Source organism: Aethalodelphis obliquidens, unplaced genomic scaffold (genome assembly GCF_003676395.1).
Source record: "Aethalodelphis obliquidens isolate GAN/ISIS:26980383/991018 unplaced genomic scaffold, ASM367639v1 scaffold3, whole genome shotgun sequence".
Classification (NCBI taxonomy): domain Eukaryota; kingdom Metazoa; phylum Chordata; class Mammalia; order Artiodactyla; family Delphinidae; genus Aethalodelphis; species Aethalodelphis obliquidens.
The window spans coordinates 31,224,188-31,242,635 of NW_020837947.1; the positions used below are offsets into that span (position 1 = coordinate 31,224,188).

Sequence of the window (18,448 nt, forward strand, 5' to 3'; positions counted from 1 at the left end):
ATTGAGTTTCTGTGAAGACTTTATCTTTTGAAACCCCTTATCAGAGTTGTCCTGATTTGAAAATGAAATGTCTTTTATATCTTGTTCCATTTTTAAAGATGTTTGTGTGGGAAACATTCATTTTCACACACTGGATGAACTAACTAGTAGACATTTTGATAGTGTGAGGGCATTCGTCTTGAAGATGAACAAGTCTGCTGGCTTGTTCCTTTCTCACTCTCAGTCCAGGGGTTGCTTATATCCACGCAGGGCAGGGAGGCGTGTGTCTAACCTGGCTTTGCAGCTGGGGGTTCCCAGGGCCATACATCTTAGTTGGAGTCACCACTTTATGTTTTGCCATTGATTAAATAATGAACTTTTCTTCTATGGCTGTCACAGGCTTTTGTATCTCTGTTGATAGCAGCTTCTTCAATTAAAAAAAAATAAAACACAACAAAGCAAGGCAAAAATAGGTTAAATCCTTAGAGACAGCTGATTTATTGTCTCAGTCCCTTTCCCTTATATTTTTAAGATTTGTTTTAAAGAGTGAATCATTCTTGAGAAAGAGTGTAGCTTGTATTGAAAAACATAATTTCTACTCTACAAATATCTTGGAACAAAAATCAAACCTAGGGGCTTCCCTGGTGGCGCAGTGGTTGAGAGTCCACCTGCCGATGCAGGGGACACGGGTTCGTGCCCCGGTCCAGGAAGATCCCACATGCCACGGAGCGGCTGGGCCCGTGAGCCATGGCCGCTGAGCCTGTGTGTCTGGAGCCTGTGCTCTGCAACGGGAGAGGCCACAACAGTGAGAGGCCCGCGTACCGCAAAAAAAAATCAAACCTAAGTGCTGATGGGATGAATCGTGTTAGGATACATTGAGGAATGGAGCTAAATGATTTTCCTGGGGAGAGTATACCTTGTAGACGTGACATGAGCCATCTTGAGGAACTGAGGGAGGCAGCTTGGACATATTTTAGAACTATTTGAAAACAAAGAAGTGAACTCTTAGCATTTTACTTTTTTTAGTTTTTGAAATATTGACATGGAGTAACAGTAAAGCATAGAGGCTGATCGTGCTTCCGTTTTAGAATTTATGCTTTATGTGTGTGTTGGGGGAGTCTAAAGTGAAAAAGTTATGAATCACTATTCGGTGTTGTTATAAAAGAGGATTGGAATATAAATATTTCATATTAATTTATGCTAAATAATGTTATCTGATATGAGGCCCTTGGTTTACAGTACTCACAGACTCATTAGTGCTTGAAAAGTAAAGATATTGTTCTTTTTCCTCAGAAACGTGCTAAGGGACAAGTGTTATTTGACAGAGTGTGTGAACATCTCAATCTCTTGGAGAAGGACTACTTTGGACTTGTGTTTCAGGAGAACCCTGAGCAGAAAGTAAGTGGAGTTATTTCAAGTTTGTTTATATCATCTTAGAAAAATACTGTGGGTAACCTGTGTAAAATTTAGCTTTCAAATAACGTATTTTATGTTTTTACTATGACATATCTTATGTTCATGGGAGAAATTTGGAAAGATTGAAAACTTGTGTTTTCATGTATAACTTTTTGCTATTGTGTGTTTGTATGCTTTTCTACTTATATTGTAAGCAGACAGAATGGAATATCTTATACTACGTTAATTGTTAGAAACTGAAAGAACCGGTTTTAAAATTTTTATGTTGAATTTTTAGCTCTTGAATTCCCCTGTATGCTAGGAATTAAGCTTGTCTGAAAAGCAGGGAAGGAGGCATATTGGAAGAAATGTCACGGGAAACCCATTTGTACTTGTCTGGAGAGAGTGTTTGCCTTGCTGAACAGATTAGTGGTTGTGTGGGGTGAAGGTGTTCCTTGCCCTGTGGTGTGGGTTATTGGGGGCCAAAAGAAAGGCAGGGCCCCGCCTGACTCAGGCGGTAGAGTTGACCAGCCAGGACCCTGTGGAGATCTGCCTGGCACCGGGAGCGTGTTGAGATTGTTTCTGCTCCAGGAATTTCCCAAGTTACTACTAAGCAGGATCATCAGAGTGCTCTAATGCTTGATGCTAATTCCAGGGACCTTCAGGGCTTCTCCGTTTCATAAATATATTAAAGAGAGAAATATTTACCAGTTCTGGCAATTAACCAGACTTTAACCTCGCGCCTTGTGTCTTAGTCAGTTTGGGCTTTTGTAATAAAGTACCATAGACTGAGTGGCTTATAAACAGCACACATGTGTTTCTCATAGCTGGGGAGCCTAGGACGGTCAAAATCAAGGTGCCAGCCAATTCAGTGTCTGGTGAGGGCCCCCTTCCCGGCTCGTGGACAGGGCCTTCTCATGGTGTCCTCACATGGTGGAAGGAGGGTTGCACCCTAAAGTGAAGCCCTTTTAAGTCTGTTAGATGGTGGCTGTGGGCAGACGCACTGTGATCGTTCTGTCTGAGGATGCACAGGCACTTGGTCACAGTGCACTTTCCAGCGCCTAACATTCACATCACAGTCAGTTGGTAGATGGATATAGGCTGTAAATTTTATTTGCCCGCATGCCATCATTATTTGTATTTATACATCCTGGTAATGAAATGTAGGGTACTAAGAGTGATAATTATATATAAATTAAATTTTCTCAACTTACTTAGTTTGAAACCTTTGATACCTAATTGGTGGTTTAATTCTACAATTAAACTAAAGACCATTAAATTGCATGCGGGCCTGCTGAATAGTGTGTGAGCGTTCTCATCAGAGCTCTGTTTAGAGCACTTTTCTTAGAAGTAATAACATAGTAGACATTCGACTAAATAAACTGGGTGCTCTTTTTAGACTTTAAATTACAAGGTAGTCTTGATAATGTTTGCAACCATGTGCCCTTCTGTTGGCCCTCAGAGCTGCAAAAGAGAAAGTGATGGAAATTTGGCTGTCATTACCCACTTTTTCTGCGATTACATTTTGGTACATTCACAGGAGCATTTAATCTTTTTAAAAAAGGAAGACCATCTAATATGTTGTAGAATATGTAGAATAACATGTTCTGTTAGTAGAAATAGGATATGCTATATTAAGACATACGGTATTTCTGGAACAGTAGATTTGCGTGAGAAAGAGCGGAGCTTAGATAGAAGGATTCACTATTTTTTATTTTGCTGACTCTTATATGTCTAATACGTATTTTTCACCTGAATCTCAGACTCATATACTTCACTGCCTACTGGACACTACACTCAGTTGTCTTAAAGCAAACGCCTCATCTTCCTCTTAAACTTCATTTGTTCCCTGAAGAGTGAGGAGAGGTTCCTTCTACTTTTTATACAAGTTCTGTCTTTCCTACCTGCTAACATCCCTCTTCTGGTTCTCTTTGTGCACAGTTCTTGCTTTGGTTTAGGCTCCTGTCATCTCTTGCTTTGACTATTTTATTAGACGCCGAACTGGTCTAACTGTCCAGTCTCAGGCCTCTGTGATCATTCTTCACCTTGCTGCTAGATTGAACTCTAGAGAAGGCATATCCCATCTTGGCACTCATTGGCTTTAAACCATTTAATGGATACAGTCTAACCCTCTTAGTGTGAATTACAATCCTGGTCATGTGACTTGTGTCTACTTCTTTACCTCCATTTCTCAGTAACCTCTCACATACAGTCCGTATTGAACACACTCCAAATTTCTCTCCTAAGGGGAGCTTTGCCAGTCCGTACTATACCTGCTTGAACATACTATCCCTTACATTTGGAATATCCTTCTCATTTTTTTGGTATCTGAATGTCTACTCTTCCTTAAGATCCAACTTAGGTATCCTACTCTGTGAGATTTTCCTTGACTGTTTTCCATCACCATCCCTCCTGCCCCCAACTCAAGGATTGAGTTGACAGTTCAGTCATGTAGACATTTAGCACAAACCTTATTTGTTTATCAGTCTTTCTCTCCATTGCTCTAGGAACTTCTTGAGGGTAGAGGCCTTACCTTTTATCTGTGTAACATCTGTATATCTAGACATTATCAAATATTTTTAAAATACCACTTGTGTGCCATCTCACACCCATTAAGATGGCCACTATAAAAGAACAAAACAAAAACCCCAGAAAATAACAAATGTTGCCGAGGATGTGAAAAAATTGGAATCCCTATGCACTGGTGATGGGAAGTAGTATGGTGCAGCTATTAGGAAAACAGTATAGAGGTTACTCAAAAAATTATAAATAGAATTACCAAATGATCTAGTAATCTTACTTCTGGGTATATATCCAAAAGAATTGAAAGCAGGATCTTGAAGAGACATTTGCACACCTGTGTTCATTGCAGTATTACAATAGCCAAGAGATAGAAGCAACCCAAATGTTTCTTGATGGATGAATTGGATAAATGAAATGTGGCATATACAAGGTGTGGTGAATGGAATGTTATTGAGCCTTAAAGAAGGAAATCTTGGGCTTCCCTGGTGGCGCAGTGGTTGAGAGTCTGCCTGCTGATGCAGGGGACACGGGTTCGTGCCCCGGTCCGGGAAGATCCCACATGCCGCGGAGCGGCTGGGCCCGTGAGCCATGGCCGCTGAGCCTGCGTGTCCAGAGCCTGTGCTCCGCAACGGAAGAGGCCACAACAGTGAGAGGCCCGCAAAAGAAGGAAATCTTGTTCATCCTATAACATGGATGAACCTAGAGGATATTATATTGAGTGAAGTTAGTCACAAAAAGACAAGTACTGTATGAGTCCTTTATCTGAGGTATCCTTAGTCAAACCCATGGAAACAAAGTAAAATTGTGGTTGCCTGGGAGTGGGGGGAGGAGAAAATGGGAAGTTGTTGTTCAATAGGTATAGTTTGTTTCGCAAGATGAAGAAGTTCTAGAATCCGTTGCATAACAATGTGATATAGTTAGCGCTACTGAACTGTACACAAACAATTGGTTAAGAGGGTAAATTTTTATGTTACGTGTTTTTTACCACAATTAAAAAAAATACTACCTGTGTGCAAACCAGTGTACTTCTGCAACTCTAGCAGTAAATAATTAAGACACAGACCCTGCCTTCATGGATGTCCCCACTTAGTCCTAGTTGAGAAGACGGAGTAAAAAAACCTGAATTACACAGTTACTAAACTTTGATTACTGTTCTACAGGAAAGATTCAGGTTATTAACGGGGAAGGCTTCTTAGGAGAGAAATGATGCTTAAAGAGAGATCTGAAGCGTGAGTGGGCTTTGGGCGAAGGGACATGGGAAGCACACACACAGGGCCCTGGGCAGGAATAGCTGACCGCTTGCTAAATGGAAAGACATCTGTTGTGGTTAATGGGGGGAGACTGGGTGTTGATAAGGGGTCAGATTATGCAGGGCTATCTAGGTTATATGTCTATATTTCAAGGCTTGGGAGATCTCCTTTATCCTAAGGAAAATGATTAGTCACTGATAGGCTGACACAGTGATGTAAGACAACCAGTCTTGCCTTTAAAAAGGTCTGAGAGGGCTTCCCTGGTGGCGCAGTGGTTGAGAGTCCGCCTGCCGATGCAGGGGACACGGGTTTGTGCCCCGGTCCGGGAAGATCCCACATGCCGCGGAGCGGCTGGGCCCGTGAGCCATGGCCGCTGGGCCTGCACGTCCGGAGCCTGTGCTCTGCAACGGGAGAGGCCACAACAGTGAGAGGCCCACGTACCGCAAAAAAACAAACAAACAAACAAAAAAAAAAAAAAAAAAAAAGGTCTGAGAGAGGGAATATGAGCAGGTCTGCTCACCCAAAGCATAAAAGTAGCCTCAGTTGAGGTTGTGGTAGTGAAAGTAGACGAGCCCATGATTTAGGAGAGATGTGGATTGCTGTTGACCATCCGGCTGAGACTGGAGATCATAGAACTGTGATGGCAGCAGAATACATTGTTGTGTGCTTCTCTAATTGCTCTCTGCACCCTGGGTATAACAGTGGAGAAGTGGGGTATTAAAGGGGAGTTGGTTATGTTCACGGTGGTTATGGTTAAGAGGGCAAAAGATTGAGAAAACTGGAGATCCTGATGCACAAGTTATCAAGCTGATTATTCATAGGATCACAGGAACATAACTGAAGCTGAAATGGGCTGATAGGCTGGGTGAAAATGGCTGGGACCAAGGGATGAAAGTCCAAAGAAGTCGACAGGCAGGTACAGTGAGAATAACTGGCTAGAAGACTTAGAAGAGGAAATGATTGCATCTGAGAATGGAACAGTGACATCTAATGAGGTGGAGAACTCGGTGTGGTGACATGACTGAGTGTTCAGCTATGAAAAGGGATGGCTGAGGTCAAGGAGAGGCTAAGGTCATTAGGGCAGAGACTATTAAGATAAGGTTAAGTTTGGAGGGGTTCTCCATAAGGTTCTCATTGACAAAAAAGCTAATACTAAACAGGGAACTCATAATTCCTTATTTTACTCTGTAGTTTCTCTTACAAAATTCGAGATGAAAATGCTCAGAAAATTAGGCACACACTTTGTTATCTAGGCTTTAACTATAGAACAGTGGGAGAATAAACAGCAGGGTGTCCTTTCTGAAATACTCACTTTTCAGGAAATCAGTGCTCACGTGTGATTGGCAATATATTTAATCATTCATATATAATCTGATTTGCCTTTGTAACTTTTGTGTTGTATATATTTTGTTTTATTCCTTCTTGCTTATGTAGACAAAATCCAGTCCTCAAGATGTCTGGGCTAAAGAACTCTTATTTTTCAAATATAGATTTGTATCGTGTCCTTTTTTTTCCATAGAAAATTATTACTATTGCACCAACTCAGCTCATGCAATTTCAATAGGATACTATAGGAAATAGGAATTTAAACTGCTTTTTAAAATGCTGAATATTATCTGTATTTATGGATGTTTTCAGTCACTGATCATTTCAAGATATTATAATGTAAAGCCATGGTTATTTGTATGAAAATTTTCCATGGAAAGGAATATCTCATTTTAGTGTAGTGCTGTGTCTCTCATGGTTGGAAGCCTTCCACTTTACTCTTGAGTATGAACATCTATCATTATTAGTGTTAGAACTTTTTAATGTCTGTAGAGAACTCATGTAAACTTTACTACGGAAAATTTTGTTAGAAATATGTGAAATCAAGCAACCTGTTTTTCTTTTATACACAGAATTCCCAGTCCATGTAGTTCTTGTATTCATGTCTAAATGGAACCATCATTAAGGATTTTGGACTATCTTTAAAGGGAAAATATTGTCTTGAATTTTTGATGTTAACAGAGTTTGGCATCTGGCCCAGGGATTTTAATGTCATTTTGCTTCAAGTCATATTGAAAGGGGAGCTTGTTTGAAGTGTAGTTGATATCCACAGCTAACTTTATGAAAATTGGTTAACGCATTTCTCTGATGGCCAGACCATTTCCTCCCCCAGAAACTAGAATTAAAAACTCTCGTATTAAACTGTTTGTCACATATAAACTATTCTTTAATAAAATTCTATATCCAATCCAGTTACACCTTATAATACCGCAGACAGGTGTTGGAATCATGTTCTCCCAGACGCATAGTGAATGTTTCAATGTAACAGAGGGCCTGTAAGGTTTTTGCTAACACCAACGTGATGACAGTGTTCTTAGACTTAATTTAGACAGAGGTATAATAAAGGGGATCTGCTTCAGTGCTATAAATTTTTTTTTTTTTTTTGCGGTACACTGGCCTCTCACTGTTGTGGCCTCTCCCGTTGCGGAGCACAGGCTCTGGATGCGCAGGCTCAGCGGCCATGGCTCACAGGCCCAGCCGCTCCGCGGCACGTGGGATCCTCCCGGACCGGGGCACAAACCCACGTCCCCTGCATCGGCAGGCGGACTCTCAACCACTGCGCCACAAGGGAAGCCCCAGTGCTATAAATTCTTAAAGGAAAATGCAGATTTTAGACAAAATTATTCTTTACTTTTAACATTTGGTAATAGGGTGTGTGTTGGATTAAGTTTATTTTCTCTCACCTGGCAAAATTGACAAGCACCAATTTTGAAGGCATGGCTAGGCATTTTAAAAACTTCTAACTCTGGGGTCTTAGCATCTACCCTGAAGGAGAATTAGGTGAGATAGATATTTTGGGGCGGGAGGGAATTAAAAGATAGATTTTGTGACTGTATCTTGAGTTGTTTTCTAAATCCAGTGTGGTCAGTGGCCCAAGACAGGCAGCTGGCTGCATGTTCAGACTGCTGATGAGGTGCTGCTTGTCGATGGGCCTGAGCGCTCATGTCTGCCAGGTGAAAGTGTTTAGCACTTCTGTGGAGTAAAGACTGTGGGTCCTGACATTATTTGATACAGCTGTTCAGTGTGATGGGGAGGAAGCAGTCACCTGCTCGGGCTTTCTGCAGGAGGCCGTCAACAATTAGAATATTTAACCAGTGAAGACTGGAGGTCTTCCTGACAAGCCAGTTGAAGGACTTGAAAAACGTCTCTCTACATTTGACTTCCATTAAACACAGGAATTTCTGCACACACAAAAAATCTCTGGTTCTACTACTCAAATGGTGGCCGGGCCCAGCAGCGTTGTCACCACTCAGAAGCTTGTTAACAGTGAGGAATTCCAGGTCCTCACGGGTGGCAGGAGTGTTCTGGTACTCATAGCCTCTTACGTGGGAGTGAGGCTCTTTGCAGTCAGCCTGGACATTTGGACCATAGTCTCTGAGGTTTTTTCTAACACCAACATCCTATGAATATAAATACAGTGATTCATAATCAAACTGTTATATTTTTCTAGATGTTTCTGTTGTTGGAAGATAATTGAGAATCACCTTTATTTAACACTTTCTGAGAACCAGTATTGAAAATATTATAGGGAAATGCCAGAAGACTTGGTGTTAACCAGGACTGTTCTGCTCTCAGGTTTTCAGTGGGTAAGAGAGCAGAATTAAGGAGCTTCTCTAATTAACTGAGAGAAAGGCTTAAGTGTGAAAAAAAAAAATGTATAGCTATTTGCTGCTTAGTTAAAAATTTTTTCTCTAACCTTCCAAGGCAGGTTTTTGGTTTTAACTTTTTCTTTGTGCCTAGATTCCTTTGACAGTCTAATGAATTCTGTGGGCTGCTTCTCAGAACAGTGTTTGAAATGTATGATTATAAAAAAACAGGCCTATAAAGGAAGCCAATAAATAACATTCTCAACATATTAATTTAAAAAATTGGGATAAATTCATCATCAATAGCTAATCCCTACTGTGATTTCAAAAATATCGATTAGTATAAATGATATTTTAAGATCTGCAGCTACTCTCATGTGCTGTGGAAATAGTTTTGATTCCTGTGAGTGACAAAGCTAAAGGCACTGCTGATACTAGCCAGGTTTTTTTTGTTTTTCCCCCTACATTCATAATTAATAGTAATGCTAAATTTCAGCTAAAGGTTAATGAAGATAAAGAGGTGACATTTTTTCCCCCCAACTGATTCACAGACTCTTGATTTCATGTTCTAAGGTGATTTAATAACACTGACATTCTAGGACCACATTTTAATTTTAATTTACTTTTGTTGGAAGCCTGTGATAGGATTCTTTAAGGAGAAGGGGTCTGATTTTTAATCTCATCTGGCCCATGACTACCGTGAGTGTAGTTTTTGAATCCAGAGTCTGATTTATTAACTTTTTGTGGGTAGAAGTAGTCACATAAATATTAACTTCCTTAATGTATATAATGTATCTCCTTTGGAAATAAAAAATTATGTGAAGAAGGGATATATACTGAAAGGTGATAGAACAATTTAATTTTATCATTACCAAAAAACATCTACCATTAAAGGCACTAGATAAAGTCCATTGCACGTGTACTTACTCCTCAGGAAGCGTTTGAAAGAATGTTTGAAGAGAACAACCCCATGGGGTAGATGATATGATCTTCATCTTGTGGGTGAGGAAACCGAGGCTTAAAGAAGACAAGGAATGAGCCCAAGGTCACAGAGTCGGTGGAAAGCCAGAATTTGACTCCATGTAGTTCTGATTCCAAAGTCTATGTATGTGGCAGCCAGATCTTTAAAAAATGGGAATGGTGCGCTCTAAGCTGTCATGGTGTGTGTGAGTGTGTGCACTTACGTCATTCTCTGATGGCTTTTTCCATCTTTTTGTGTCTGCTTGATCCACCCAGCACTCCTCAAGTGTCAGAACCAAGAAATTCATTTTTATTATTTATCTGTTAAAAAGTTTTATGTCTACTATTTACTTATAATTGATAATGCGGATAATAGACTGATATTTCTTTTAAAAGTCATGTTAAGGCATTTTTGGTTTTTTTACTTAGGAATTTATGACCCTAGGCAATAAAATTGTATCCCACTCATGATCTGAGTGCTCATTGGAGCTAATTATTCAAATAAAAATAAACCTAAGACAAATACTATAACCTGGGGTCTTTTAAATTGATCATAGCATGGGAAGGGAGGAGACAAGCAGTGGGCCACCAGCCAACAGGTATTAATTTAGTACTTACACTGGTTGCCTAGAACTGCCAAGTCCTGTGAAGGACGCAGGGAATAATGGTCTATCCTGGCCTTGCAAAGACCTCCTTACTCCTGGGTGGGAATGGAGTTCACAGTGTGGAAGTGGGTGTGGTTAGCAGATGGGTACCAAAGGGCAAACCAGGTCGGTGGATGCAACAAATCCTCTCTGCTGCCGCTGTTTGATCATATCAGGTAAACTCTGCCCACTCAGTTTTTGGATGGGTTCTGAAATAAAGAGAATAAGCCGCTTTGGTCTTGATATTGTGCCTGGCAATGTCGTGGAAAGTGGCCCGAGAATGACAGCGAGTCTGAATGTGGTTGGCTGGTGCACAGAAACTTATTACTCATACTCCTGGGTCTGCAGAGCCAGATTGACTCTCTGCATGCTGTGCAGAAACTGTCAGGTGACTTGTATGAGGCTTTGGTGCTTCATGTGAGAATGGACAGTGCCGGGTGGCTGGGACACAGGGTTACTTCTTGGGGTTACAGAAGATGATGCTGCTTCCACCCTCTTACTTGGAGAACAGAGAGGTCTTTTTTTTTTTTGCTGTTTTGTGAGAGACCTCTATACCAATTGTCACACAGTGAAACTGGGGATTTGGAAGGGGTGTGTCTAGGCCTTTAATAAGACCAGTAGTTTCTCCTCCCCTCTCTTCTTTCTTCTGTGCTTATGTTCTGAGGGATATTTTTCCTTTTCAGTTTGGCATGAGTTGTGTCTGATTCATTTTTTCTTACTGTGGTTGTTACATCCTTGGACGAAATACCAAAACACTTTTGACTCTCCGTCCCTCTCCCCCAGCCACTCCCCTGTCTGGGCCAGAGGCTGAATGATGTGTTTTTCTCATTCTTGTGCCTCATGATAGCCCGCCATTTGGGAGCCAGCTGTTGCATGGACAGCTGCTGCAGGGCCGGGAAGCTGAATGCCAGGCTCTCTTCTCGGGGGAGAATTAGAGCTGCTCCTTGACACAGCACTGGAGGTACCGTGAGAGGGTCCCATTGGCCCTTCATATCAGTGGGCCATGCAGCTGGGCCACCAGTGCTATGAAACTTAGACCAAGCTCTGGTAACTCTTTGTTGAGAGGGTTGAATATAACCAGTGTTAGAACAGAGCCCTGCACACCTTGGATCCTTGCTGCCCTCAGTATAAGCCCTGAATGGTATAGTAAGACCCGTGGGGGTCTGTGCAGCTTTGCTTTCAAAGCATCCTGTTGTTACTGTTTCTTAATAGTGTGTAAGTTAATGTTCTGTTGTACCCATTCAACATAGTGTTAAGATAGTAGGTTATAATTTTTTATGTAGCAGTAAACATTTTAATTGTTTGCTTTATGTATCTGAATAAAATTCTGTTTAAACACAGATGTTATAATACATGATTTGGGATGCTTTTAGAATGAGTGAAACTTATTCTGAAGCCAGTTATTTGAGTCAGTTTAATATATCTCAAAAATGTAATTGTTCTATTGGTGAAGATAAAGTGAACTTTAATAATGACTTGAGGATAAGGTAGAAGTATAAAAAAAATAAACATATATATAGCATATACATAAAACACACACACATATGCAAATTTTTTTTATTGGATACATCTTTTGCCTGTAGCTTTAAAAAACAAATATTTAACGTCCTTAGAGGGTTTGAACCTAGTAGTTCAAATTTTTTTTTTTTTTTTTTTTGTGGTACGCGGGCCTCTCACTGTTGTGGCCTCTCCCATTGTGGAGCACAGGCTCCGGACGCGCAGGCTCAGCAGCCATGGCTCACGGGCCCAGCCGCTCCGCGACATGTGGGATCTTCCCGGACCGGGGCACGAACCCGTGTCCCCTGCATCAGCAGGCAGACTCTCAACCACTGCGCCGCCAGGGGAAGCCCTAGTAGTTCAAATTTGATCTTTTTTGCTTTAAGATATTGTAGTGGTTTTCTAGAATCTTTTTTAACTTTCTCAAAGGGTGGAAATAAAGGAAAAGTGAAAGGGAGTTCCTTATGATTGACTTTCAACTTGGAATGAAGTTTTAAAAGGATGGTTAGATCTTCCAGGAAGGAAAATACTGGCTGCAATCTGACAGTACTTCTCCATGGCGTTGTACAGTTGCAGGCAGAAACAGAGTTTAAGGAGGAATTGGCTTTAGGAGTTGAGATAATTGTGTTTGATTGGGGTATGTGTACTTTTAACCAATAGTTTCCAATTCACATTTTATCCATGAATAAGAGCCAATGATTGTCCTTGACTGAGCTCTCATTTCAGTGTCCACAGGGGCTCTTTGCTGGCAGTACTACTATAGAATAAAGACTAGACGTAGATGTATTACGTCTCGTCATTTGGGTAGATGTTTGATTTCACATCCAGGAAAATGAGGCCCAAGAGACCCACCTTAAAGTGTTTTAATATTTTATTTATAACACACACAAACACGCATTCAAAAACAAATCAGTACTGAGCCCAGTGGAATGCTAGTAGCTCTTTGCGTAGAACTTTGTTAAAATGTTTACACTTAAATAAGTATGTGAACTGTAAACTGTTCCATTTTGGACTCTGGACTACTTCTCATGGGTTAATTAACCTTTTTTTTCACCCCCTGCAGAACTGGCTAGATCCCGCAAAAGAAATGAAGAGACAGCTGCGAAGTGAGTATTAAATCATCATACTTTGAAGTTATCAAGTTAATCTTTACATCTGTGTTTTTCTATCTTTACTAAAATTCACCGGAATGTAAACTAGAATAAGATAGTGATAGAATCATCAGCTCTGTTTTGCATTCATATCATATAGGAAGTTGAGACTCAACAATATTTCTGTAGAATCATGACTGTTTATTTTGGTCATGGCTTAGGGACTCCTGGTCAAGAGGTTGTAGACGACTCTTCTTAAATAGTCCCTCACAGTGTCTACCACTGTGAAGCAACACCTGATCTTTGTCTCTGGGGGAAAGTATGAGAAGCTGCTTTTCTGTAACTTTCCCTTTTTATATGAAATGTACCCAGGAGAGCCCTATTACTCTTGCTTTGTCTACTTGATTTTGGCTGTGTGTCCAGTTAGTTTAATTAGTAAGCATGCCTCTGGCTCCAGAGGCATATGGACGCACTGCTGCTGGATGTCCTGGAGTGAGGGTTTGAGGAGTGAAGGGATTGCAAAATGATCCTTGGAGTCCTCTGAGGTGTTTGCCTTCTCTCCTCCTTTGGCCACTTTTTGTGCTCTGAGTCTGGGTTTGTTCTTAGTTCTGTTTGTCCCTTTCTTCCATTTCCCCATTTGTTCTTACTGTTGTCTCCCTAAGTGACTTATGTGTCCCACTCTATCTAACCAGCTTCAGTTCCCTCCTGTGGCTGGTTTTGTGATATCTGCATCACGAATCATTATCACCTCAGAACAACCTCTGATAGGGGATCTGGCTACTTAAAGTACTGCAGGGTCTGTGAATGACTTAAGCAGAAAAGGGAGGGAGCCACAAACAGCTGGACTGTTCAGACAAGAGAACAAAATTCTCACCAGCCCTTTGGACGGTGGGCCCCAGAGCTGGCCAGGGAGAAGCTGTCCAGGGAGCAGGATGCTCTCTGCGCTGTTGGTTTCATTTCCCTACTTATTTATTATTCCCAGCTTATTTATTCCCAATGTTAAAACACTGGAACACATCTATGCTTTTCCCTTCGGTTCCTTTCTGTCTACCTTCCGTCTCATTTTTAATTCTCCACATTTTCTTTATTTCTCTTTCTTTCTCTCTCAGATTATTAATAATTTTGGGAGTTTTCCTATCATTTCTTTCCTTCTCTACTCTCCTTTTTTTTTTTTTTCTTTTTTACTGAGTGTATACCTTATTTTTCCTATTTCCTCTCCTTGTAGACTCATCTTTCTTTTCATTTTTGAAATATCTTTGATTAGAGTGACCTTCCTGATTTGCCCAGGACTGTGAGGATGTGGGACTTTTAGTGCTAACTGGGGTGGTTGGTCACCCTATCTTTTAACTGTTATCCCTGGCTTTCCATCCTTCCCTCCCTCCCTCACCCCTCTGCCCTGCATTTATTATCTTGGTGTTTCATCCATTCATGTTTGCTTCATAATAGAAAAGGGGGAAAGTAGAGAAAAGGAGTAATTAGACAGAGATACATTATGCTTATATTATGGAAGAAACTGTACCAGAAAGCTTCGGAACGTTTTCTAGTCCCTTCTGCGGTTGTTAAAACTCTGCAAAGTGCATGAATCCAAAAAGGTATGGATGCTTGGTTCTTTCACTTTCTCTGAAACCCTACTTGCCAAGTGACCCAAACCATGGACGGAACAGGATAACCTGTGAAACATGATTGATGTTCCATTGAATTTGTTTCCTATAGTTTTGCTTTGGCTTTTGTTGCATTATGTTTGTGTGCTTCTCGCTTCAGAGTCATGGAGCCATCCTAACTTTTGGAAGGCAAGACTCTTTCTTGCTGATTATGAATCACGGTCTTACGTTTTGATTATTTGTGAAGTTTTTTTTTTAGAGTTATTTCAGGACTTTTGCCCTTGTGGTTTGGCAAGAGGAATAACAGTAACACAGGATTTGGCATTTTCGAACTATTGGAACTAGTTCCCTAAATGGAATCCTGTACCGTCCTGATCATGAAAGTAGGCTGAGGAAATGAAGTTTTAGGTGTTGCATTTTACCTCTTCCTTTCTGCTTGTGTTACAATGGATGAAAGAACTGTTTGTTCTGTCTTAGCCCAACCTCTGCAGTGATTTATTGTCACTCAGTTAACAGAGGTAAACATTAATCTTTTTTGAGTTACGTTTGACAACTGACAGCCTATCAGTTTCTGTGTAAAATTTGCCTAAAAATCTTTATTTTCTCAAATGTACACAAATAAGACTATATAGATATATAAGGCTATATATCTTAGGCTTGCCTGTATTAATATATAAACAATCCATAGCTAGATAGACTGTTTATATAGCTAGGTAAAAATGATACTACATAACTAAATAAAAAGTTTAGCATTATCAGTACAACTTTATCAACTTTAGAATTGGAAATAGAACCTGAAATATGTGTTCTATCAGAAACTTATCCCTGTTGTCGTATCCAGGTAAGCGTGTGCTGGTGTTAATACCTAGGAAACAAATAAATAAAGATCCATTAAGAAGTGATATGATAATCCTGTGATGACTTTGCTTAATTATGGGTTAGTAATTACCTTGAAGAAGTACATATGCATCATAGCCACCCTGGTGCTACTGGCCAAGAAATGGCATGTCTCTTAATACTCGGGAAAGTTCTCTATCTTTTTTATGGTGTTTTAAATGTATAGCGGGAACTTAAATCTGTTCATTAAATTTGGCGGGTTTGTGTTATTAGTAGAAGAATGATGTATTGAGCCCAAATCCAGCAAGAGTTCTGTGTATTCACAGTAGCTATTCAATAACTCTTCATTGACTTCTGAGTAGGAGAAAAGTTAGCGTGTCTACGGTGAGAAAAGAACAAAATGATCCATTGAGCAAGAGAATGGGATTCAAGAAATTTTTCTTCAACTCCCTAAATGAAAGCAACTGTGAGGCCTTCAAATATGTGTGAAATGAAATAACACACACACACAGTTTTTATGTTTTTATTTGGAAATACCATGAACTTTGAGTATAACTCTGAATTCAGACTATTGGAATTATTTTGATCCCTTTACGAAAATAATACCTGCCCTGTGGGATCTTCCTGAACCGGGGCCCGAACCAGTGTCCCCTGCATCGGCAGGCGGACTTTCAATCACTGTGCCACCAGGGAAGCCCATCATTTCTTGAATAGTTATAGTGATCATTTGATCATTACTCCTCTTCCCCCAACAATATAGAAATCCTAAATTGCTTTTATTAAAAAATATGTATTTTATTTATTTATTTTATTTTTGGCGGTGTTGGGTCTTTGTTGCTGAGTGCGGGCTTTTCTCTAGTTGCGGCGGGCAGGGGCTACTCTTCATTGCAGTGCACGGGCTTCTCATTGTAGTGGCTTCTCTTGTTGCGGAGCATGGGTTCTAAGCACGCGGGCTTCAGTAGTTGTGGCGCATGGGCTCAGTAGTTGTGGCGCATGGGCTGTAGAGCGCAGGCTCAGTAGTTGTGGCACACGGGCTTAGTTGCTCCGTGGCTTGTGGGATCTTCCTGGACCAGGGCTCAAACCCGTGTCCCCTGCATTGGCAGGCAGACTCTTAATCACTGCACCACCAGGGAAGCCCTCATTTTTGTTGTTTTTAAAGTGTGGAGAATATTTGGCATCTAGAGATCCTATGGTTAAAAAATCTTATCTCAGAACTATTACATGAAGTTTATATTAAAATGTTTGCATACTAGATCACCATATAAAACATTTGTTGACATACCAGTAAACGTTTATAAAAAAGTGAACCTATTATTCTTTGATGATGGGTTATTTATGGAATTGATTTTTACTTTATTTTTCACTTCATTTTTGTTTTGTAAATGATATTTTCTTTAAATTAAAAAAATTCTCTAAACTGATTTATAGCAGGACTGATCTGTACTATTTGAACATTGACCTTTAAGTTTTATCAGTATAAATGGTGATTGTGTTGGTTGCATAAATAATCATGATCTTTAATAATTACAGATCTTCCTTGGCTCTTCAGCTTTAATGTGAAGTTTTATCCTCCTGATCCTTCTCAGTTGACTGAAGATATCACCAGGTACTTTACATTTATACTAAAAATGATTCTATTTTTTTTTTTTTGCGGTACGCGGGCCTCTCCCGTTGTGGAGTACAGGCTCCGGATGCACAGGCTCAGTGGCCATGGCTCACGGGCCCAGCTGTTCCGGGGCATGTGGGATCTTCCCGGACCGGGGCACGAACCCGTGTCCCCTGCCTCGGCAGGCGGACTCCCAACCACTGCGCCACCAGGGAAGCCCCTAAAAATGATTCTTTACTTACAGCTCTCCTTTATTTCAGTGCCCTGGGGGGGAATGATGGTAATTTTAGGATTAAAACCAAAACATTTTTTCTTAAGCTGAGTTTTAGAAGTTTCCTTGGAAGTGGATATTCCAAAATAGTTTGAAATGTTTCTGGTTTCAGAAATTTTATTCACTTTTCTTTAACTTCCCATTTATATTGAAGTATTGGAATATTTTTTAAAAATTGCGGCAGGGACTTCCCTGGTGGTCCAGTGGTTAAGACTCTGTGCTCCCAATGCAGGGGGCCCGGGTTCTGTCCCTGTCAGGGAACTAGATCCTGCACGTCGCAACTAAGACCTGGTGCAGCCAAATAAATAAATAAATATTAAAAAAAAATGCAGCAACTTTGTTTCCTATGTTATACTTTCAAAAATCACTGGTATTTAATATTTCAGATTTTCATACTAAGATAGTTTTTATCATGTAACCCACATGTGCCTGTGTACTAATCTCAGCTTACAAACGTTATATAAAGGTAGAAAAATGAAAAACTTTTTAAAAGTTAATTTTTGGAAGTCTCTTGAACTGTAATTTTTACACACACACACCTGCTCCCCAGGATAAAAAACTAATAAGGTAGGCTTTCTTATGTAAGAGTCAGTAGCTCTTTCATTTCCATCTCCTCTGAGATTATCTGGACAATACAGACACATGCTTAAATTGCAAATAAAAGTTTCAGTTTAGGAGCAAGAGAGCATTTACTGATTTTGAGAGTGACTAAGTGTTTGAATGGGAACAAGGAACATTTAGAGTCCACGAGTACCTTGATATCTTAGCCCTATTTAAACTGGGTATCAGCGATTGGAATTCTTAGCTCTGGTAAGAGTAGGTCTATAGAGTGATTTGTATATATTTTTAAAAGATTATTTACCTGGCCAAGGAAAACTGCATTCTGTATATATACTTTTGGAAAATTACAGGGTGTTAGCTAAAGACTCTGTTTTTGATTCCGGTGGTTCCTGTGTCCTTGACGTTTTCTGCTAGGCCAGTTTTGTCATCAGATGTGAAGTTGGGTAGATATTTAAGCAAGTGCGTGATATCCATGTGAACTAGGAATAATGGAGATTTTTTTCCAAGATTGGATAAATGACAGGCCTTCCCCCCCCCCCGCCCCGCCCTTTACTGGTTATTGCTGAATAAGGATTTACTGATACTAATTAAGTTTTGATTG

General features: G+C 40.3%; 1 protein-coding gene across 25 annotated transcripts in view; it reads left to right on the forward strand.

The window, feature by feature from the left end:
- The window catches only part of EPB41L2 (erythrocyte membrane protein band 4.1 like 2), a 267,535-nt gene that overhangs the window by 135,017 nt on the left and 114,070 nt on the right, over positions 1 to 18,448 (forward strand). For all 25 annotated transcript variants that reach the window (XM_027086494.1, XM_027086522.1, XM_027086469.1 and 22 more), the window contains 3 exons: positions 1,273 to 1,377; positions 12,944 to 12,986; positions 16,940 to 17,015. In XM_027086494.1, coding sequence (XP_026942295.1) covers positions 1,273 to 1,377; positions 12,944 to 12,986; positions 16,940 to 17,015 — 224 coding nt within the window. The remainder of the gene's footprint in view (positions 1 to 1,272; positions 1,378 to 12,943; positions 12,987 to 16,939; positions 17,016 to 18,448) is intronic.